Genomic DNA, 20,973 nt, shown 5'->3' with positions numbered 1-20,973 from the left:
GGTGCATAAAAAATTGCCCTACAGAAACGTGAGCTTGTAAACTAACAGAAGCAGATATTTTCTATGTATTCTGTACGTGTACAAGTAAGTATCGCCACTCTGGTCGTTACGTCTGGGAACAAGGTTAGGGCACCCGGGATACCATTAAAATGTTACGTCTTTCTCGTCTCTCGAGATGGATAGCGAATCTATTGGCGTATCCACTTGATATCGGATAAGTCACAGCCAACAAAGAGAGTATGATAAATACTATCACTTGATGTGTGCTTATCGTGTAATTTACATGCTAAAAACCCGTTAAATAATAATGTAAATAATAATAATAATGTGATAGGACCTCTTGTGAGTCCGCACGGGTAGGTACCACCTCCCTGCCTATTTCAGCCGTGAAGCAGTAATGCGTTTCGGTTTGAAGGGTGGGGCAGCCGTTGTAACTATACTGAGACCTTAGAACTTATATCTCAAGGTGCGTGGCGCAATTACGTTGTAGATGTCTATGGGCTCCAGTAACTACTTAACACCAGGTGCGCTGTGAGCTCGTCCACTCATCTAAGCAATAAAAAAAAAAGATACAATACAGGTCAAACTAAAAAAAGCGTGTTAAAACCAAAAAGATTTCTTCTACATTACCTAACTTTAGTTTCTCTGTTATTATTTTATCTCCCTTACGAATTCTGTATCATTGACGTCGAGACGGCGCCATAGGCCGGTTTTTGATTAGTTCCCTACTTGCTTTATGGTGTTAGAATTCGAGAAAACGGCACATAAAATAATACAATTGGTGAAAGTGATGAGTTAATGATGACTCGATTCCCTTTAGGATGATTTTAGTGAATTACTTGACCTTTGTCTGATCGTAGTTAAATGATTACAAATTCAAATAAATAGAGCATCATGAGCTGAACAAGCTCGGTAATTGAGTGGCTTAGACATCACAACGTCACTCACATTAAAACACAAACCCTAAAAACTGGTGGTAGGACCTCTTGTGTATCCGCAAGGGTAGGTACCACCACCCCGCCTATTTCTACCGCGAAGCAGTAATGTGTTTCGGTTTAAAAGGACAGCCGTTGTAAATATACTGAGACCTTAGAACTCATATCTCAAGCTGGGTGGCGGCAGTCATTTTGTAGATGTCTATGGGCTATAGTAACCACCTAACACCAGGTGGGCTGTGAACTCGTCCACCCATCTATGCAATACGAAAAAAAAAAACACTCCCGTATCAGTAAACTCAGGCAACAGTGCTGCAAGTAATTTGGCATATTCCTTACTCAAATTTGTCGACACGGGTGAAGTGTCGTTGCAATTCTGGACCACACAACTAAGCTTATAGATCAACCTATTGTATTATTATTGATGTTTAATTTTTCATAAGCCAATATCTCACTTCTTAGAACTTTTTCCAATCAATAGATTTGTCAAGTTAAATTTGGAAACACTGTCTACTCCGTTGCGTGTTAGACATAAATGAAAATAGACATAAATGAATACAATTTTAATTTACGCTCTGTTTTAATATTGCAAGAATATTTAACTAAGTTAGACGCCATGATGAAAAAGCAATTAATATTCATATGAAAATGACAGGTTTCAAATTTAAATGTAATATAATGATTTTTTTTTAATTTGTATAACAAACAGTATTTATGGCCAGACTATGCAATACTCGTATTAAAATAACCCTTAAAAGATTTACTGTTTTTTTTAATATATCAAATAAAGTCGACAGCGAAATAAAAGTAAAAATATTATGCTTTAAAAACAATATCATTATTATTTTTAAAGCATAAAATTAACGTCAAAATTGCAGACAAAAACAATTACGACACGAAAAACCATAAAATGGACGGTAAATCCATTATCTGTGCGCGGCCACGTGTGCTCCGGAAATGCAGCCGACGCCATTTTTTTTTTTTTTTTTTTTTTTTTTTTTTTATTGCCTTTGTAGGCAGACGGGCATACGGCCCACCTGATGGTGAGTGGTTACCGTCGCCCATGGACTTCAGCAATGCCAGGGGCAGAGCCAAGCCGCTGCCTACCGCTTAATACTCTCCACAAGCCTCGTTTGAAGAAGGACATGTCATAGCGCTCGGGAAACACCGAGGAGGGGAGCTCATTCCATAGCCGGATGGTACGTGGCAAAAAAGATCTCTGGAAACGCACTGTGGATGACCGCAGTGGCTCCAGGTAGTATGGATGAACTCTACTCCGGTGGCGGGCGGTGCGATGGTAAAAACGAGATGTTGGTATCATCTCGAACAATTCCTCAGAGCACTCCCCATGGAACATACGGTATAAAATACAGAGGGAACCGAAGTCCCTCCGCAGACCCAGAGGCTCCAAACGATCCGAGAGAATGGGATTATCGACAATCCGAACGGCCCTCCTCTGTATGGAGTCAAATGGAAGAAGCTGGTATTTGGGAGCCCCGGCCCAGAGATGGGAGCAGTACTCCATGCGAGGCCGGACTTGTGCTTTATAAAGCAAAAGTCTTTTCATCGCGGCCGGACGTCACGCCCAACGTCATTGCTTTTGTCTTTTTTGTTTATTAAAAAATAGGCATTGACAACGTTACATGTGTTTTCGACGTTTAAAATTGTTTTTTGTGTCTGTTCATATCACTTGATCATCAGAATCCAGAGGTATCTTATGTCTCTTCATCACGGCAAATTTGTATCTGTATCCAATTTCAAAATTAAAACCGTTGGCGAGATAAGCATTTCTCTCAATTTGAACTCAATTTATGACTGGTGGTAGGACCTCTTGGGAGTCCGCACGAGTAGGTACCACCACCCCGCCTATTTCCGCCGTGAAGCAGTAATGCGTTTCGGTTCGAAGGGTGGGGTACCCGTTGTAACTATACCGAGACCTTAGAACTTATATCTCGAGGTGGGTGGCGCATTTACGTTGTAGATGTCTATGGGCTACAGTGACCACTTAACACCAGGTGGGCTGTGAGCTCGTCCATACATCTAACCAAAAAAAAAGAACATCGAAAAAACAAAATCTAGATGATGCTTAGTTCTTAAGTTTTTACTATTTATAACGTTTTCATTGTAAATATGAATGTGAAAGATTCATCCAGTATCTGAAATACCATACAATCGTGAATGTCCTTGAACGCTCGGTTCAAGGTTTTTCATCACAGTAAACAGGAAAAAGACGAAAGAGAAAAATACTTTGTCTTTGTAAACTCATTCCTAACGCAATTCGCCATTTTCAAAACTAGATTCGAAGACAGAATGTATTCTAAAAATATTACTAGTAAATTGTACCTACATATTTTGGCTTCGTCAAAGCGGTCACAACTTAAAGTCAGATTCTCCATTAAAACATCAGTTCCGATATTCATACTGAGAGTGTGACGTCACGGTATAAATATTACCGCCAGTAGATACCATTCCGGGCACCCTAGTATTTACAATAGTCTAAAACTAAACGTTGTATACTCAAAGTAAATAGTAAAGTTTATAGACAACGCTTTCCTGAAGCTCGCCACCGAGGGGCCGAGCTTTTATTCCGGAAGATTTTAAGCTCCAACAGGAAGCAGTACAGCCGAACTTTCAGGATTTAGTAACGGAAAATCGTTTTCATTACATTATTAAAGGGTGCGTTTAGCGTTGTTTTTGTTTTCAATTTCATTGGTCCTGATTTAAATATTATTTAATTCAACCGACTTTGAATTTAACGTCCGTCTGGTGTAGTGGTAAGTGACATGGTCACTACACAACGGGGGTCGCGGGTTCGAATCCCGCCAAGGGAAGATATTTGAATGATAAATATAAATGTATTTTCCAGGGTTATGGATGTATATTAAATATATGTATGTGTATAATAAAAATCTTATATTTATTTCCGTTATCTGGTACCTGTAACACAAGTTCTTTACGAACTTATAACGGGACCAGTTAACGTGGCGTGATTGTTAGTAAATATTTGTTTATTTATTTATATTTATCTATTTAATAAAAAAAGAGGATGGCGTTTCAAATAATTTACATTCAACGATACCAGGCAAAACTTTTGTTCAATGTTCATAATGTATATATCGTCTTTTCGCATTAAAAGTGTACAATTTCCAAAAATATTCGAAATTGAGTTAATATGCGGAATCATTTGGTATCAATAGTATTTTTCTCATAAATACTGTCAAAAGAGCGTAGTTTAGTTTTAATTTTTTTTTTTTTTTAGTTTACCTATATTTTGACTACTATTAACAAAATTAATACGTAATTTTATCTTACTTTAAAAGACACATAATGTAACTGGTAAGAAATAAAAAATAAATGTTGCAAAGGTGATTACCTAATATTAAAAACATCACATGTTAAACCTTTAAAACACTCTCCTGTAAGATTATATAGTTTTTATAGTTTTGAGATTATACAGTTTTAATGCGAGAAGACGATATGACATGGAAGAAGACTCCGAGTGGATATTGAAGGTGGATTTCAGAATACAGTAGTCGGAATCTCTAATCATAATACCATAGCGACGATTGAATTCAAAGTTATTACATAAAATGCGTAAAAGTATCTACAGCTACATATGAAAAACGTAAAGACCAAAAAAATTACTGTTTTCTGGTCTACTTACTAGTAAACTGATTTGCTATTTTATGTGTTTATTTATATATTGACGAAATTTAGTGTCAACCAATGAAAAAACAAAACCGTGTGTATTTTTTTTTATTGCCCTTGTAGATAGACGAGCATGTGGCCCACCTGATGGTGAGTAGTTACCGTCGCCCATGGACTTCAGCAAATTATTTTAACTATATTTGACTATACTTGAGACCTTAAAACTTATATCTGAAGGTGGGTGGCGCATTTACATCGTAGATGTCTATGGACTCCAGTAATCATTTAACACAAGGTGGGCTCGTCTACACATCTAAGCAATAAAAAAAATTTAATTTAACTAATAAACTTAACTAAACTTAACTAAATATATTAACTTAACTAACAATACTACAGCACTATCAACTAATTAACTCACAAATTAATAATGAATTATACCCAAATACCGCCTCGAATCATGAGCATAATCTTACCAAAATGGAAATTAATTTTGTTTTACATCAGCGCGCCGACTTCGTTATACTATGAGTACATATAAAAAAACTGCAGACTTTTTTTTTTCATTTTAAAAAAGAAAAAAAAATAAACTCCAGACGTCCAAAAAGACCCCAGAAGCCCTAACGGATAAGACGTCCGATGCATTCGTGTTGAGCGATGCATCGATGTTCGAATCTCAGGCGGGTACCAATTTTTCTAATGAAATACGTACTCAACAAATGTTCACGATTGACTTCCACGGTGAAGGAATAACATCGTGTAATTAAAAATGAAACCCGCAAAATTATAATTTGCGTAATTACTGGTGGTAGGACCTCTTGTGAGTCCGCGCGGGTGGGTACCACCGCCCTGCCTATTTCTGCAGTGAAGCAGTAATGCGTTTCGGTTTGAAGGGTGGGGCAGCCGTTGTAACTATACTGAGACCTTAGAACTTATATCTCAAGGTGGGTGGCACATTTACGTTGTGGATGTCTATGGGCTCCAGTAACCATTTAACACCAGGTGGACTGTGAGCTCGTCCACCCATATAAGCAATAAAAAATAAATAAAATAAAAATACTCTCTAAGCTGTTTTCGCCGACCTCGAATGCACATATTTCTTTTAAATATCTATTATAGAACAAAACCAAAAAGAAAATATGAGAGAGAAAATAATTCTGAATCTTGAATTTGAATTTCGATGATCGGCCGAAAACTTCGCCCATGGAAACGTTGAATTTTCTTTCAATCTTAAATTGATCAAAACAATCACGTATGTGTCTTAAAAGCAATATCGAAAACGTCAACAGAGCTTAAAGCTCGCATGAAAAGCCTTTGAATGCGCACTGTGGGCGCCGGTTTGACGCCGGTATACACCATTGAATAATGTTTTTGTTCACTGAACAGATGTGGCAGTTACGATTTTCTTTATATTTAGTTTTCTCGGCATTATTATTTGGAGTATTTATAGAAACTAGAGGTCCCGCAGTAGTCGAAATTCGACTATAATTAATTGGAATTGTAAGTTTGTACCCTATTATCATTGTATTTTATACTTCTATAATCACAAATTTCGCCAAGACTACACTATAAAAATATTAACAAAGACAAACAATATTTAATCTATTCTCAATTTGACAACAGACGTCAAGAACAAAAGTTTGACAATACCTAAATAGTATGCATGCGTGTGTGCATCAAATACATGGTACGTAGTGTGTGTAATGTTTTCTTTATTGATTTAATGTATCTTTTATGCATTATTTTAAAAAAACATTAGCATTGTGTTCTTCTGCTCTATATTCTCTATAAGTGTGGGAAATTTCATACTCCTCCATCCGCGCAATTTTCGTAAAAAGGGATACAAAGTTTTTGCTTCACGTATTAATGTATAGATATATGCGTTGACTTCGATAATAAAAAAAAATGCCTCTACTGAAAATATGAATTGATTAGGTTAGACACCTAGTGCAATTTTTTTTCAGTTTTATTTGTTGACAGATTTACCTACTTAGAAAATTGCGTATCTAACACATACTCCACAAATCACTTCCACGATAAGACCACTTCTGGTGATTGTGATCATTATCTCTAGTAGTTGTTGCTAGTGATTGTTTCCGTTCAAATGAGTACCACAAACCTAACTATTTTGACACCTGCGATATGACTTCGGGATTTTTGTTATATTTTAAAAGGGCTGTACTCCAGACCGAAACGCATGAGTATTTCAGAGCAGGGCTCATGAGTATTACTGGGAATTGGTGACACCTCTATTGAGAGCTCACAATGCTCCCTACTACCAATATTCTACACTAGTGCCTTTATCCTCTTTTTCCATTCAGGCCTATCATACGTCATCTTTGCGCTAATACCTCTAGCAACACCCCTTTCTCACAGTCCATCCAAGTTTTTTTAAGACGCATCACATTACCGTCTACTATCATACCTAGAGTATTTTTATTGGTGCTATTTTTAACACAGCGTACCAAGCTTGACGCTGCAAATCGCCGAGATCACGGGGTTTCTAATCACAAGATAAGAAGGACAGGTTCAAGAAAACACAAAACAGTCGTTAATGCTAACGGCTGATAAGATGAATCTTTGATTTAGAACACAACGAATACAAAACATTATGTATTAGTTATGTAATTTACGATTTGATATATAAACTATAAAATTTCATATAAAGTATGTGTCAAGCACATATCACCGGAGTTGACCATGGGACATCATAACATGTGTACACGCGTAAATGGTACATATGTTGTAGTTAGCATCATAGCAACTAAAAGGCGGCTGTTTAAGGAAACCATACATTTAATAAATAGACTTTGGCTTGATAAAATTTAAAAAGCATTATAATGCAGTTTTCATTAGTTGCGCCGAGGTCGCCAAAGTCGCCGGGATGAACAGATTTGTTTGCACGTTCTGGGTGCTTATTATCTATATATATCTTTAAAGGCTTATAATTATGTATGTCAATCTCTGGTAGTCACAACACAGGGAATCCTTATTTGGGACCGGATGCCCGTGCATGGTTGGTTCCCAGTTACTAATGTTTTTTTTCTTCTTTTTTTTATTGCTTAGATGGGTGGACGCGCTCACAGTCCACCTGGTGTTAAGTGGTTACTGGAGCTCATAGACATCTACAACGTAAATGCACCACCCACCTTGAGATATAACTTCTAAGGTCTCAAGTATAGTTACAACGGCTGCCCCACCCTTCAAGCCGAAACGCATTATTGCTTCACGGCAGAAATAGGCAGGGTGGTGGTACCTACCCGCGCGGACTCTCAACGGACGTTAATTACGCAAATTATAATTTTTGCGGGTTTGATTTTTATTACACGATGTTATTCCTTCACCGTGGAAGTCAGTCGTGAACATTTGTTCAGTGCGTATTTCATTAGAAAAATTCGTACCCGCCTGAGATTCGAACACCGGTGCATCGCTCAACACGAATGCACCGGACGTCTTATCTTTTAGGCTATAACTTGTTAAATTTTAATGTTGTTTTACAAATTGAATGCCACATCCAAAATTTATTTTTCGTACGTGACAACGTACGCGCGTCGGAAAAGTTTGATGGACGTGTCGCCGATAACGCGTCACGTCGGTTGTACTGTTGTTTTGATATTTGCATATCCTTGTATTTCTGTGTTTTAGTGTTTCCTATGTGTGTCCAATTTATGAGTAACGTAATTAAATATTCAAGTAATGAACTAGCCTCCCGCATGATGTTAAAGCAATTGTCGAAACTCCCAAAGCTAGTACATACAAAACAGACGTGAATGCACGGTGACACCAGAATTAGATTGTTGTATTTTCTTTCTCACATGTCTTAAACACAATTAGAACTACAGTTACGGCTTAACCTCACGTCTGTTATTCTTAATATTTTTTTATAGAAAAACATATGAAAGTTGACACAATATCCATGAATCGGCGAATGACACGTCAATAATCCATGACCACGGAAATTAAAAATGTAAAAAAAAAGAGTATCCATAGAGTATATGAAACATCGCGAATAATAGAGGTGAGATGAAATCATAAAAGTAAACAATTTCTTAGAATAAGTTACTTGACAATCGCTCGTAGCTATGCTTGTGAGATGTTAGGTCTCTTTCGGAGGCGCTCGGGCAGCTGTTAGCAAATCCCACCCCTCCTGGCTGACCTCGTGCTCGCCCACCTATCCTGGTGAGATTGGAAAGGCCTTCGGGCCAGCAGTAATCCTTCGTTAAAAAAAATAAAAGCTATGTTTGTCCATAATTTAAGATAATGTCAAATGCTTTTAGACCGAACATTAATAGATTTATGGAAGATCGACTGTGCTGTTAAAAATTTCGGAAAAAAACATACTCGTAAATGTCTATAATAATCTATTCATTTTAAATATTAACAACGTTGCATCCTTCGATTAAACAACATTACTTTTCTGAATCGAGATAAAAAAGTAGCCTTTGAGATATTATTTGGATATTTTTCCTCGAACCCATATCTTGCTTGCTTATTGCGCGAATCATGCTTTGTTTTCCGCGTTATTATCAATCTAATAATAATATTTTGTAAACTGATTATGAAAGAGCAAGATCTCTAAAAACCATTTTGCTTAGAAGTTGGACCCAACTACACTGTAACATTATTTTATGAATGGCCTTGTTTTGTTTTATATAGTATACGTTTAGACCGTAAGATAGTAAAAATACCCTATATATTTCCAAGAGACCCATTCAATTAATTAACCGTGTTTCTCAAAAAGTAGTAACATTAAAATCTTTATGCATCTCCTTGTTTTTTAAATTGCGATTTTCTATCTGCTTGTTTAAGTACTGGACTAATTTCGATAAAATCTTCAAGTTTTGAATCTTCGGGTAACGGCTAATGATAAAGTAAAAGACATGTAGGATTGGTAAAAACGGAACGTATGAAAAGATTGTAGAACGTAGCGTTAAGATGGTAGTGAGAGAAAACGGAAAGAAAGGGAAAAGAGAATGACAGACAGGATGATAGAGAATAGGAAGATGACGAAGATGGTCGAGGCGTAATAAAAGTGTTAATTAATTATTATTATAACAGAAGATTTTGGAACAGTGGAAGTTTTATTTTATGCGATCCCTATTCTACATGCATGTTTCAGAGATCACTTCATATGTAAAATATAAAGGGTGTTCAAACAATAGTTGTATTTTGCAACGTGCTCTATCCCGCGAGCCCTCCAACGTGCCCACTAAATCAAAGCCCTCTTGTTTTGTGGGTGTCAGATAAAAATAACGGCTCTAATTTATCTCGGTGCAGTCGACAGTTTTCCTAATAACGTTTCGGGCAGGATAAGAAGTTTGTTTCGACCACATGTGATTTTTTTTTTAGAATTCACCCTAAAGTATTTTCCGTCAATTTTGCGTTGAAGATTTCTAACGATTACCCTGGTACACCTTCGAAGAAATACTTTGTTTTGTGTTGTACTTTGAAAGATCTGGTATAGAGAAATGGATTTTGTCAATGTTTTCTCCAATTTCGGGGTTTTAACCCGCTTCTCACTGGGCTGTGGGACCCACGTGTAATCTGATATTTAGGTGTGTTATATTGAGTACAATGCTAATACAATAGTATTAGATACTTAGTTTTGTACTGCGAAGCAGTAATGAGATCCGGTTTGAAAGGAAGTTTTGGCGTAATAGGCGGGTTTATCAGTTAACACCAATAAAGCGAAGAGCACAATCTAATCAAAATATAATCTAATATCACAAAAGTTTACTTAAAAAATATATTTATAGGCGAATGCGAAGGCGTTTGAAGGGTGGGGCAGCCGTTGTAACTATACTGAGACTTTAGAACTTATATCTCAAGGTAGGTGTCGCATTTACGTTGTAGATGTCTATGGACTCCAGTAACCACTTAACACTAGGTGGGCTGTGAGCTCGTCCACCCATCTAAGCATTTTTTATTATTATCATAGACTAGCAACGCCAAGATCAAGACTAATTCAGCAAAAACAAGACTCTCCAACCGTGGGTCTTGCTTTTCTCATCCCTAATACTTAAAGTATCGGATGCATTGCGGATATCCCACGATTCTGAGCCGATTGCATTGCGTCACGTTCAGTTTATTTAAAATGTTCGCATGCATGCAATCTTATGACGAAAACTGCTATCAAAAGTACTTGAATGACATTTAACGCATTACGTATCTGCGATAGTTCTCCAGTCTAGACGGGATTTTTTGGCGTATGCAAGCTATAACGTACAGACACAGTAGAAATTTATTTACAAAGTACGCAGCACAATAAGATAAATTCTGTCAACTACTACGTTATTTTATTATAATGAGCGGGCCTATCTATACCCCTAGTTTTTATTGGATCTCTACGGTTTGAGTGATTGGAGACACGACGTGAAAATTTCCCTGTAAGTTGTTTATATGTAATTGAGCAGCAATGGCAGCCAAAATTGCGTTTTTCGTATATGTGTGATGTTGAGTCGATAACAGCTTAATCATAGATGAGTTGTGAAGTTGTCTACCCACACTATTGTACTTAACTGGTTAAGGACCGAGATTTTTTAGCGATTTCTGCCAAAAGCAATTAAATGCATATGGATAAAGAATTACTCCAATAAGCACAAATTACGCTAGATGAGCCATGGGGGCCGCGTTTCTTACATACTCGATAGAAAGCTTGCGGTCAAGGTATTCTAGGCAGGTGGGTTGCGGCAATCCCAAGAGACCGCTAATGTTGTTTTGGCAAAGTAATAGTATCCACTCACAGGGACCGCTCCGGTCCTTAACTTGTTAATTCTTTTAAAATACAATTGCTAATTGAAGTGAACTCTACAGAAATTTGTTTTTTGTCCCCAGGTCAGTTTTATTTGAGGAACAAATCTAATCGTATCCATTTTGATAGTGATCAAGCAAGAAAGGTGACAGATCGGACCCCTCGACTTATAGGCCAATTTTGATAACTCCATTACTGGCATAGTGATGGAGCTAATAATAAACACCCAACTCTTTGGATATTTTGGGGATCGCCAATTAATCAGTGATCTACATACGGCTTCCCTCATCATCTCATGACTGACTATCTTTTTTACTTTACTCACTGGTGAGAGCGGTTTGAATTGTCAATAATCTCGTTCTTGTTGATCGTTACGAACTTTTAGGACTACGGAGGGTTTTCAGTTCTCTCTTTGTTTTGTACGGAATGCTCAAGAGCTTTAGAATGAACTTCCTTCCACAGTGTTTTTTCCTGAACGCTATAAAATATCTTCTTCAAAGCAGGAATCAAGAGAATACTCAGCTGTAGACAGTGTCTTGACTGTGCCCCTACCATTGCGGTCATTTATGAGCGACGGTAACCATTTACCATTAGGTAGGATGTCTGTTCGTCTCTTATAAAGGAAAAAAATAGTTAAAAAAGGTCTTAAGCTATGAAGAACAACATATTTTAAATACAATAATTTATAATCCAGATCATGACATTTCTTTCATTCTTAATTTTTGAAGTTTACACTTTATATTCATATTTTACAGATTTTACAGAATCTTTCGTACGGGTCAGAGATAACAAATTCATCACAAAATTCGAAATCACTCGGGACCTAGAAAAATGAAACTTTATTTTAACTTCAATTCAAGAAACGATTGTTCTTTACACGGCTTTTAAAAATACTTCCGGCATTACCAGAACGTTTGTGCCGTAAACAAATTTCTCTTCTATACTCCTGTCAATATCAACACACAGATTCTTCAATATCAAATTGAAATTCAGCATCAACACTCTGAGCGATTTCTTGTCTAACTCCTTCACAACTAACACTAAATTCGAGGCAGCTGTGAAATCCATGTTTTTGAGGTTCGTACCATCAATTACGATTACTGTATCGGATAGTTCCTGCGATTCCTTGATAACTGTTCTGCGAATATGCTCAGCGGCGCAGTACGATATGTCTTCAGTGAGTGGTACAATAAGTAGATCCCCTTTCTGGGATTTCACGAAATTAGCACTCAATTTAGGCCTTGACACTCTATGCAGTAACAAGGCTGCTTCAATAACGATTCCAGCTATTATACCGTATTCCAAACCGTATAATAAACAAACCATTCCAGTCACAATAAGAATAGCCAACTCTTTTTTGCTGTTCCTCCACAATTTTTGCACTATTTTATAATCAATCATGGAAAACATGGCCGATATGATCAAACCAGATAATGAAGCTTTTGGAATGTAATAAAACGTAGAAGTCAACGAGGTGAGGGCAATGATTAATAAAATAACTTTGGTAACTCCTCCCAGTGGGGTGACAACACCGGACATATGATTTAGGGCTGTTCTGGTAAATGATCCGGTGATTGGCATACTTTGACCAAAAGAACCGATTATATTGCACAAGCCAAGGGCGATCATTTCTTGTGTGGCATCCACTGTAGCACCACCTGCGAAAGCTTTAGCTATCGCCACAGATTCGATTATAGCAACTAAAGGTAGCACCACAAATCCGGTGCCCATTACGTTCATCATGTCTCCGAAGCTGTAAGTTTGGTTGCCGACGACTGTCGAAAATGGCGGCCAGCTGAACTCTGGCAGTCCACCTCCAATGTCACCAATTAATATCAACGGCTCATGCTCAAGCGTGATTTTCAAAATGAATGCTACAGTCATTCCTACGACTATAACCACAGCGTTTCTGGAGAGCGAAATGAACCATCGTACCTGTTTTATGAAACCATCAGTTCTCTTGCAACCTTCACCGAGTTTTTTCAGTAGCATCAGCATAATGATTGTAGCTAGTCCTAGGATCGGTTCATATAGTTTCATTGTCTTGAAATTAACGATTAAATTTTCTATTGACTCTGCGAAATAATTTCCTGACGGTCCGCTTAGACCGACGAACGATTTTAATTGCGACGCAGCGATCTGTAATGCTGCAGCTGTCGTGAAGCCGCTTATAACGGGCATCGAAATAAATTCAACCAAAAAACCGAGCTGCAGTATACCCATGCCTAATATTACTAATCCAGAAATGAAAGCAACTAAAATGGCAAAATCAGCTGAATAGTTCGAAACATATTTTGCCGTCATCGCTGCCAAGATAGCTGTTGGTCCAACGGTCACATTATAACAGCTTCCAAAGAAAACGTAAATGACACCTGAAGTCAAAGATGCGTACAGTCCGTGTTCTGGAGGCAGTCCTGCCACCACCGCATACGCTATGCCTTGCGGTATGGCTGTCAATCCCACGGTTATGCCAGCTATGAAGTCTTGTGGGAAGTATCCAGGTTTGTACTTCGGTAGCCAGCTGAGTATCGGTAGACGTCTCTTCAAGGTTTTCACTGAACACGTTTTTCTTAGAGTCTTCTTGATTTTTTTGCGACAGGGACTCGGATCGATATTCGGAAGAACTGTCATTTTCTTACGTTCGCACTCCGATATGGATGTCCAGAGACTGAATCGGCTTACGTGCGTGTAGGTAAGTAGTTTGTTTGAAGTGTTTGCTTATCAAATATGCCAATCGTTGAGAAGTTCAGATAAACGATTTTTTATAAATCATTGTTCGAGTAAGTAGTAGTTAGTTATAGAGGGAGAAGAAGTCGACCAAAGAAGACATGGATGGAGTGTGTGAATGACGATATGAGAGAGAGGAGAGTGAGTGTTGAGATGACGGCTGATGGAAGAGAATGGAAGAGAGAAATTAGCTGTGCCGACCCCACCTAGTGGGATAAGGTGGAGAAAAAGAAGAGAAGACATTGTACGAGTAAGTATGAGGTTTCCCTTTAGCATCCCACCACGATTATGTTACGCCGATAATGAAACGAAACAAAATGTTGAGCCTTAAGTAGAGAAGGAAGTTGCTCTTAGCTTGTTTGTTGTTTGGAGTCGTAAAATTGCAAACCTCGAATTATTTGCATCTTAAGCTGAGTTATGAGATGGCGGTAGGCAATGTTGTCAACGCTCGCAAGTGTTAGCGACTCCTAGACACTGCTCTGCTGCTTTTAGAGGTAGAGGTATCTTCCATTACTCGGCCTCTAAGTGTTGGAACAATATTCCTCCACACGGCAACAAAGAACATTAAATTAATTTAATGCAAATTTAAATCTTCCGAATATACAAATAAAATTCGAAAATATTAATTGCATCTATTCTGTTTAATGTGTGTGTAGAATAGTAACGTAAATGCGTGACAGTTGCAAGGCATTTTTACAGATAAAAAAATAATATTATATTTTTGGTATCAAAGAAATTTCACTGTTCTCCTTTGTAATGTAAGTGTAACTAGTCAAATCGGACCCGCTTTGCTGACCGATCTTTGATTTGGCTTTGATCCGATCGCGACGGGACATCACAGAATCCACCACCCGCTGGATCAATCTAAAGATTTCCTGAAATTCCATCGAAATCGATCCAGTCATTTCGGAGCCTATTGAGAACATACATTTTATGTCGATGAATTCTACTCTGATTTTAAGGTTACCACTAAACTATGAAACTAGTAACGCCATCTAGTTACAAATCGTGCAAAAATAACATATATATAATCTGTGCCAATATATTACCGCTAAAAAGGAAAATGGCCGCATAAAACCGCTACATGGAAGGAATTTTTGGCGGGAACACGAGAAGTTTAATGGCGTAAATTCTTATAGTCTATAAAAAGGTTTAAACGTGTGAGAACGGTATCTTACGCACTGCTTATCATCTGCTTAATACATAAAATTGTACAAGTTTACTTTACTGGTGGTAGCACGGGTAGGTACCACCACTCTGCCTATTTCTGCCGTGAAGCAGTAATGGCTTTCGGCTTGAAGGGTGGGCGCTAGCCTTTGTATTGTAAATACTAAGACCTTAGAACTCATATCCTGGAAAAAATACATTACAGGAATTACAGGAAATACATTACAGGAATATAATAAAAATATCGATTATTAAAAAAAGTACTCTCGCAGATTGACTTTTTTTATTTTAAACTTTCACTAAAAATACATGTAGGTACATTCGCTGTTTTTTTTATATGTATTAACTTTCTATAAACTGCTAAGACACAAGCAGTAGAAATGTTTTTGGTTAAGAAATTATAAAAACATGAAATCGTTTGAAATTCATTACATTACACCGACTAATTAGATATGAATTGGATGAGGATGATGATGTTTCTGTGGAATTTTAGCGGTAGCTATTGCGTGATATAAAATATCCGGCCTGTATAGCGCTAAACGATATTTTCATGAAAAGCTTATGCACGAGTCCGTAGACCATTTGGTCCTTCGATTTATCTAGTTACACTATCCACCTCGTGGCAGGGTGGAATACTGTCCCTTTGTCTTTTATTATTCGATTCGCTGCCAGACAATTATAGTATAAACAATTAATTTCACGAAAATACACAATTTTGTTAATTTTTATTCCAAAGTTTTCTTAACTGTTTTTACTAATTCGTGCAAAAGATATATATAACACATATATATAGGTATGTAATTTATTTAATTACATACTTTTTTTCTTGAGTTTATGCTGATGGTTATCAAAATAGTTTACGGGGGCAGTCAAATAACTATATAAACTTCGAAGCGCCTTATTGTGATTACTTTTCCTTTTTCTTTTTTTGCTCTATTGATTTTATAGGGGCGCTTATAGGCTCGAACAGTTTTTTGAAAATTTAACTTAAAGCTATTCAACACATGGTAACCAACAAAAATACGAGACCACGTTAGAGTCGACCCAAAATGATTAAAACAAAAACCTACGTAATCGACGTAATCATACTTAAAATTTATATTTAAAAAAAAATACATTATGAATTCAGATTTTGTTGTAATACTGTATTGTTCCTCTTCAGTCAGTAAGTATCTACAGTCGACATCATAGGGCCACTTTGAGAAGGCGGCACGACATGAAAACCCTCTTGTCGTGGCCGCCGGTAATTACATACCCGATCCTGCAAACCGATAAACCGGTAAACAGTCGACGTCGCTCTAAACACGTCTTTACGGATTCTCCCGATCCTTGCACGATGTTTTTAGGTACCTCAACACCGGTCACGGTCCTCGCCGAACCCGTCGCTTGCGACGAAGGGCTCGACGAGTTAATTAACCCATAGACACAGCTCACTGAGTTTCTTGCCGGATCTTCTCAGTGGGTCGCGTTTCCGATCCAGTGGCAGATTCTGCGAAGCACTGCTCTTGTTAGGGCCAGTGTTAGCAACATTCCCGGTTTTAGCCCCGTGAGCTCACCTACTCACCTAACTCGGCGAATCTAAAATAACCCCTCGAGGTTACTAAAATAGGTAGGAAAAAAAAAGTTCCTCTGGACGAGTGCCCACTGTCTTCGTCTTCAGCGCCTTAACCAACGGGACTCTGTAGTGTAGCCGCACTTAGACCAGGAGGGATAGGCAGATCCAAATCAACGCCTGTCCTTAAGAAGCAGTGACGCGGAGTCAAGCGAGGACTAGCAGCATGCCTCAGCAGTACCCATCCGCGGACATGGTGCTCCTTCAAGGTCTAAACGCAGGAATCCAGGACCACCAAGCCAATGACGGTTTCTATTTGACTCCTAGAATTGTACGCTCGTAGTGATATAGCTTACGCCTTTGTTTCTACGTAAAACGCCGGCTGATTAGCCACGGTCTATCGTGAATGTTCAGCTGTTGCTGAGACGAATGAAAATTTAACACGGAGTTGGCTTGATTATGTTTTTAAATAATTCAGCGGCCATTTTAACACGGATGACGGCCTGCTGTACAAACACTGTCAAATAGAATTGACTGTCGACAATGGAACCTTTTTTTTTCGGAGATCACAGACATTTCTATAAATGTAAACTCATTTTATAAACTCATTAAATGGCAAAATAAGTTGATTCACATAATCAAAGCCGAGCTAAACAATCCCCGATCGTATTTGTCCTCTGAGATCAACATCGTCTTCGAGAACCGGTGAGTGGTAAAAAGGGAAGCGATCTCTTTTCATCTCTCACCTTATAATTCTCCTCATATACAAACACCTAATACAGTTCACTTAAAACCGATAGTCGTGGACTCACGCAATTAAAAGCTTTGAAAGAAACTCTGAAGTCGTTGTGGCCTAAAGGATAAGACGTTCGATGGATTCGTATGTAGCGATGCAACGGTTGTGAGTACGCACGGGTAGGTACCACCACCCTGCCTATTTCTGCCGTGAAACAGTCATGCCTTTCGGTTCGAAGGGTGGGGCAGCCATTGTACTATAAAAACTGAGACATTAGAACTCACATCTCAAAGTGAATGGTGGTATTTACATTGTAGATTTCTAAGGGCTTTGGTAACCGCTTAACACCAGGTGGGCCGTGAGCTCGTCCAACCATATCTCTAAGCCCCCTCTAAGCAATAAAAAAAGAAAAAGAATCCTTATCTATTAAGATACCAAGATCCTACATAAAAAACTCTCAGAGATAATTTTTGATTAATAATACAAGTAGTATCTAATCCGCGATCATGTCTTGATGATCATCCTGTACAAAAAGATGTATTTAAATGATTGACACATACATTATAATATATGATAAACGGACACTAGCAATTTCCTTATCAATAGTAGACGTGAAACAGTATCAGTTTCTCTACATACGTCTTAGTGTGTAGGCGTAGAAAAATGACAGGCCTACCGAACATCGATCCGAGTTCGCGCCGGAAGCAATTTAAGAAACGGATTAGAAAAGCTTGCATAATGAAGACTTTGAAGAAACGGTTGCCGATCCTCGGTTGGTTACCCAACTATAAACCCGAATATTTCGTGCAAGACTTCATTGCCGGCATAACAGTGGGATTTACAGCCATACCGCAAGGCATAGCGTATGCTGTGGTGGCGGGGCAATCTCCGGAACATGGGCTCTATGCATCTCTGACTTCAGGAGTAATATACGTTATCTTCGGTAGCCGCTATAACGTGACTGTTGGGCCGACAGCTATCTTGGCAGCGATGACAGCAAAATACGTATCCGGCTATTCAGTGGATTTCGCAATTTTAACTGCGTTCGTTTCTGGTGTAGTGATTTTGTTGATGGGAGTGTTTCATCTCGGTTTTTTGGTTGAATTTATATCAATGCCGGTCATTAGTGGATTTACGACAGCCGCAGCCTTACAAATCGCTGCGTTACAACTAAAACCATTCTTCGGTCTCAGTGGATCATCCGGGAACAACTTTACCGAGTCCGTACAAAATCTAATACGTAATTTCAAAACTATGAAACTATACGAATTTCTTCTTGGATCAGCCACAATCATCATGTTGATGCTATTGAAAAAACTAGGTGATGGTTGCAAAAGAACTGACGGTTTATTTAAAAAAATACGATGGTTCATTTCGCTGTCTCGGAATGCGGTGGTTGTGATGGTGGGGATAACAGTAGCTTTTGTCATTAAAATTGTGTTTGATCAAGAACCATTAGAATTAATCGGTGCTATTGACGGTGGATTACCCAAATTCAGCTGGCCACCATTTTCTACAGTGGTCGGCAACGAAACATACAATTTTGGAGATATGATGGGCGTCTTAGGCCCCGGGTTTATAGTGCTACCGTTTGTTGCAATTATGGAAACGGTGGCCATCGCTAAAGCTTTTGCAGGAGGCGCCATAGTGGATGCCAATCAAGAAATGATCGCTCTTGGCTTGTGTAACATGATTGGATCTTTCGGACAAAGTATGCCAATCACAGGATCATTTACGAGGACGGCCATAAATCATATGTCTGGAGTTGTCACCCCACTGGGAGGTGTCACTAAAGTTCTTTTACTAGTTGTTGCGCTCACATCATTGACTTCAACGTTCTATTACATACCGAAAGCGTCTTTGGCCGGATTGATTATATCAGCAATGTTTTTCATGATCGATTATAAAACAATGCTGCAATTGTGGAGAAACAGCAAAAAAGAACTAGCTATCCTGCTCACGACCACATTTGTTTGTTTATCATTCGGTTTGGAATACGGCATCATAGCTGGAATTATCATCGAAGCCGCTTTGTTACTGCATAGAGTGTCAAGACCCAACCTGGGTGCTAACATAGTGAAATATCAGAAAGGCGATTTGCTTATTGTACCTTTCTCTGAAGATATATCGTATTGTGCCGCTGAACACGTTCGCAGAACAGTCATTAAAGAATCGCAAGAACTATCTGACACAGTAATCGTAATTGATGGTACGAACCTTAAAAACATGGATTTCACGGCTGCTTCCAATTTAGTATTGGTTGTAAAGGAGTTGGACACGAAATCCCTTACAGTAATTATGCTTAATTTTAATTCGACATTGAAGAAATTGTGTGTCGATATTGACAGAAGTACAGAAGACAAATTCGTTTACGCTAAAAACGCTATGGAAATATCAGAAATGAATCCCAGAGACGTACGTAGTAATGTTTAAACTGTAACATGAAATGAACTTAAACAATGACACCTAATTTTATCAGTCCTTTATCTACGTATTGTTGACGACTGTGTTAAAATTACGCATCTGTCTACGAGGAGGAAAAACACCAGACGATTAAACGCTAACCTCAAAGACGAAAGATGTGGGAGAGCATCGATGATGATGATGATGATTATATGACTTCAGATTACGAAAGGTATTTAAGTATTTTAAGGCAGCTTCATTTATAAGCCGAGTTGTCCCTAAAACGAAGGCTCTATCGCAAATCTACAAAATTCAAGGCCAGTACACGATCAATACTCCAAACTACACAATACAGTAACTAAATCGACAGGCGCAAATAAAATGCGTATTTGATTACGGTTTCGTGTACTGATCTTTATCATTACAGGGAATTTGTATGTTAAATATATAGTGCTTTATTACCCCGTAATCTATGTGATGTGTTTTGATTTGGTGTATTTTAATGTTAGTACAGTCGTTATATTTATGATGCAACTATTATATTAAAAATACCAATACCGAGAAACTAGTAATGTTTGTGATGATAATATGTAAAGTTTTAGAACGTTTAAGGTTTTATTTTAATAAACTTGTGTATTTCTTGTTATGAAGTTTTAATTTGGTGCTTCTGAATTCGGGTAAGCTATTGTTGGAAACATGCATCCTTCATTGATCTATAAACCTCGTTCTAAATCAATTGCTATATTTGGTTTAATACATTGATTTTATAACTCTTTTTTAACACTAGCAAAAATATCGAGTTAGATATATTATGAAATTTGCGACTAATACACGAAATTAAATCAAATTTTTATATTCTCAATGAATGTAATCAAGCTTGAAGTAACAATCTATACTACATAGATGATACTATAGTCAACACTGAAGTAAACTTATTCAACCCGTACTTTTCGAGAGGGGATCGCTAAGACCCGTTCGCAAACTATTTGATATATGGCGGAATTAATACGTACTTAAGAATAATCTTTGTCTCAAAACCATTTTAGCGTAAACAACG

General features: G+C 37.9%; 2 protein-coding genes across 6 annotated transcripts in view; one reads left to right on the top strand and one right to left on the bottom strand.

Annotated features, from left to right (window-relative positions):
* LOC101740438 (uncharacterized) overlaps positions 1–20,973 on the top strand; it is a 495,801-nt gene that overhangs the window by 205,538 nt on the left and 269,290 nt on the right. The window lies entirely within an intron of this gene.
* On the bottom strand, positions 11,999–14,041 carry LOC105842177 (sodium-independent sulfate anion transporter). Its single transcript, XM_038013133.2, has one exon. It carries the CDS (start codon positions 13,960–13,962, stop codon positions 12,205–12,207), a length of 1,758 nt encoding a protein of 585 aa, XP_037869061.1. The 5' UTR covers positions 13,963–14,041; the 3' UTR covers positions 11,999–12,204.

Source organism: Bombyx mori, chromosome 10 (genome assembly GCF_030269925.1).
Source record: "Bombyx mori chromosome 10, ASM3026992v2".
In the NCBI taxonomy this organism is placed as follows: Eukaryota; Metazoa; Arthropoda; class Insecta; order Lepidoptera; family Bombycidae; genus Bombyx; species Bombyx mori.
Note: the sequence above shows the minus strand (reverse complement) of the source record. Positions and strands in the feature narration are given on the sequence as shown.

Bases quoted from the DNA above. Each gene is read 5' to 3' on its own strand.
- LOC105842177 (XM_038013133.2), bottom strand. From the start codon at position 13,962: ATGACAGTTCTTCCGAATATCGATCCGAGTCCCTGTCGCAAAAAAATC.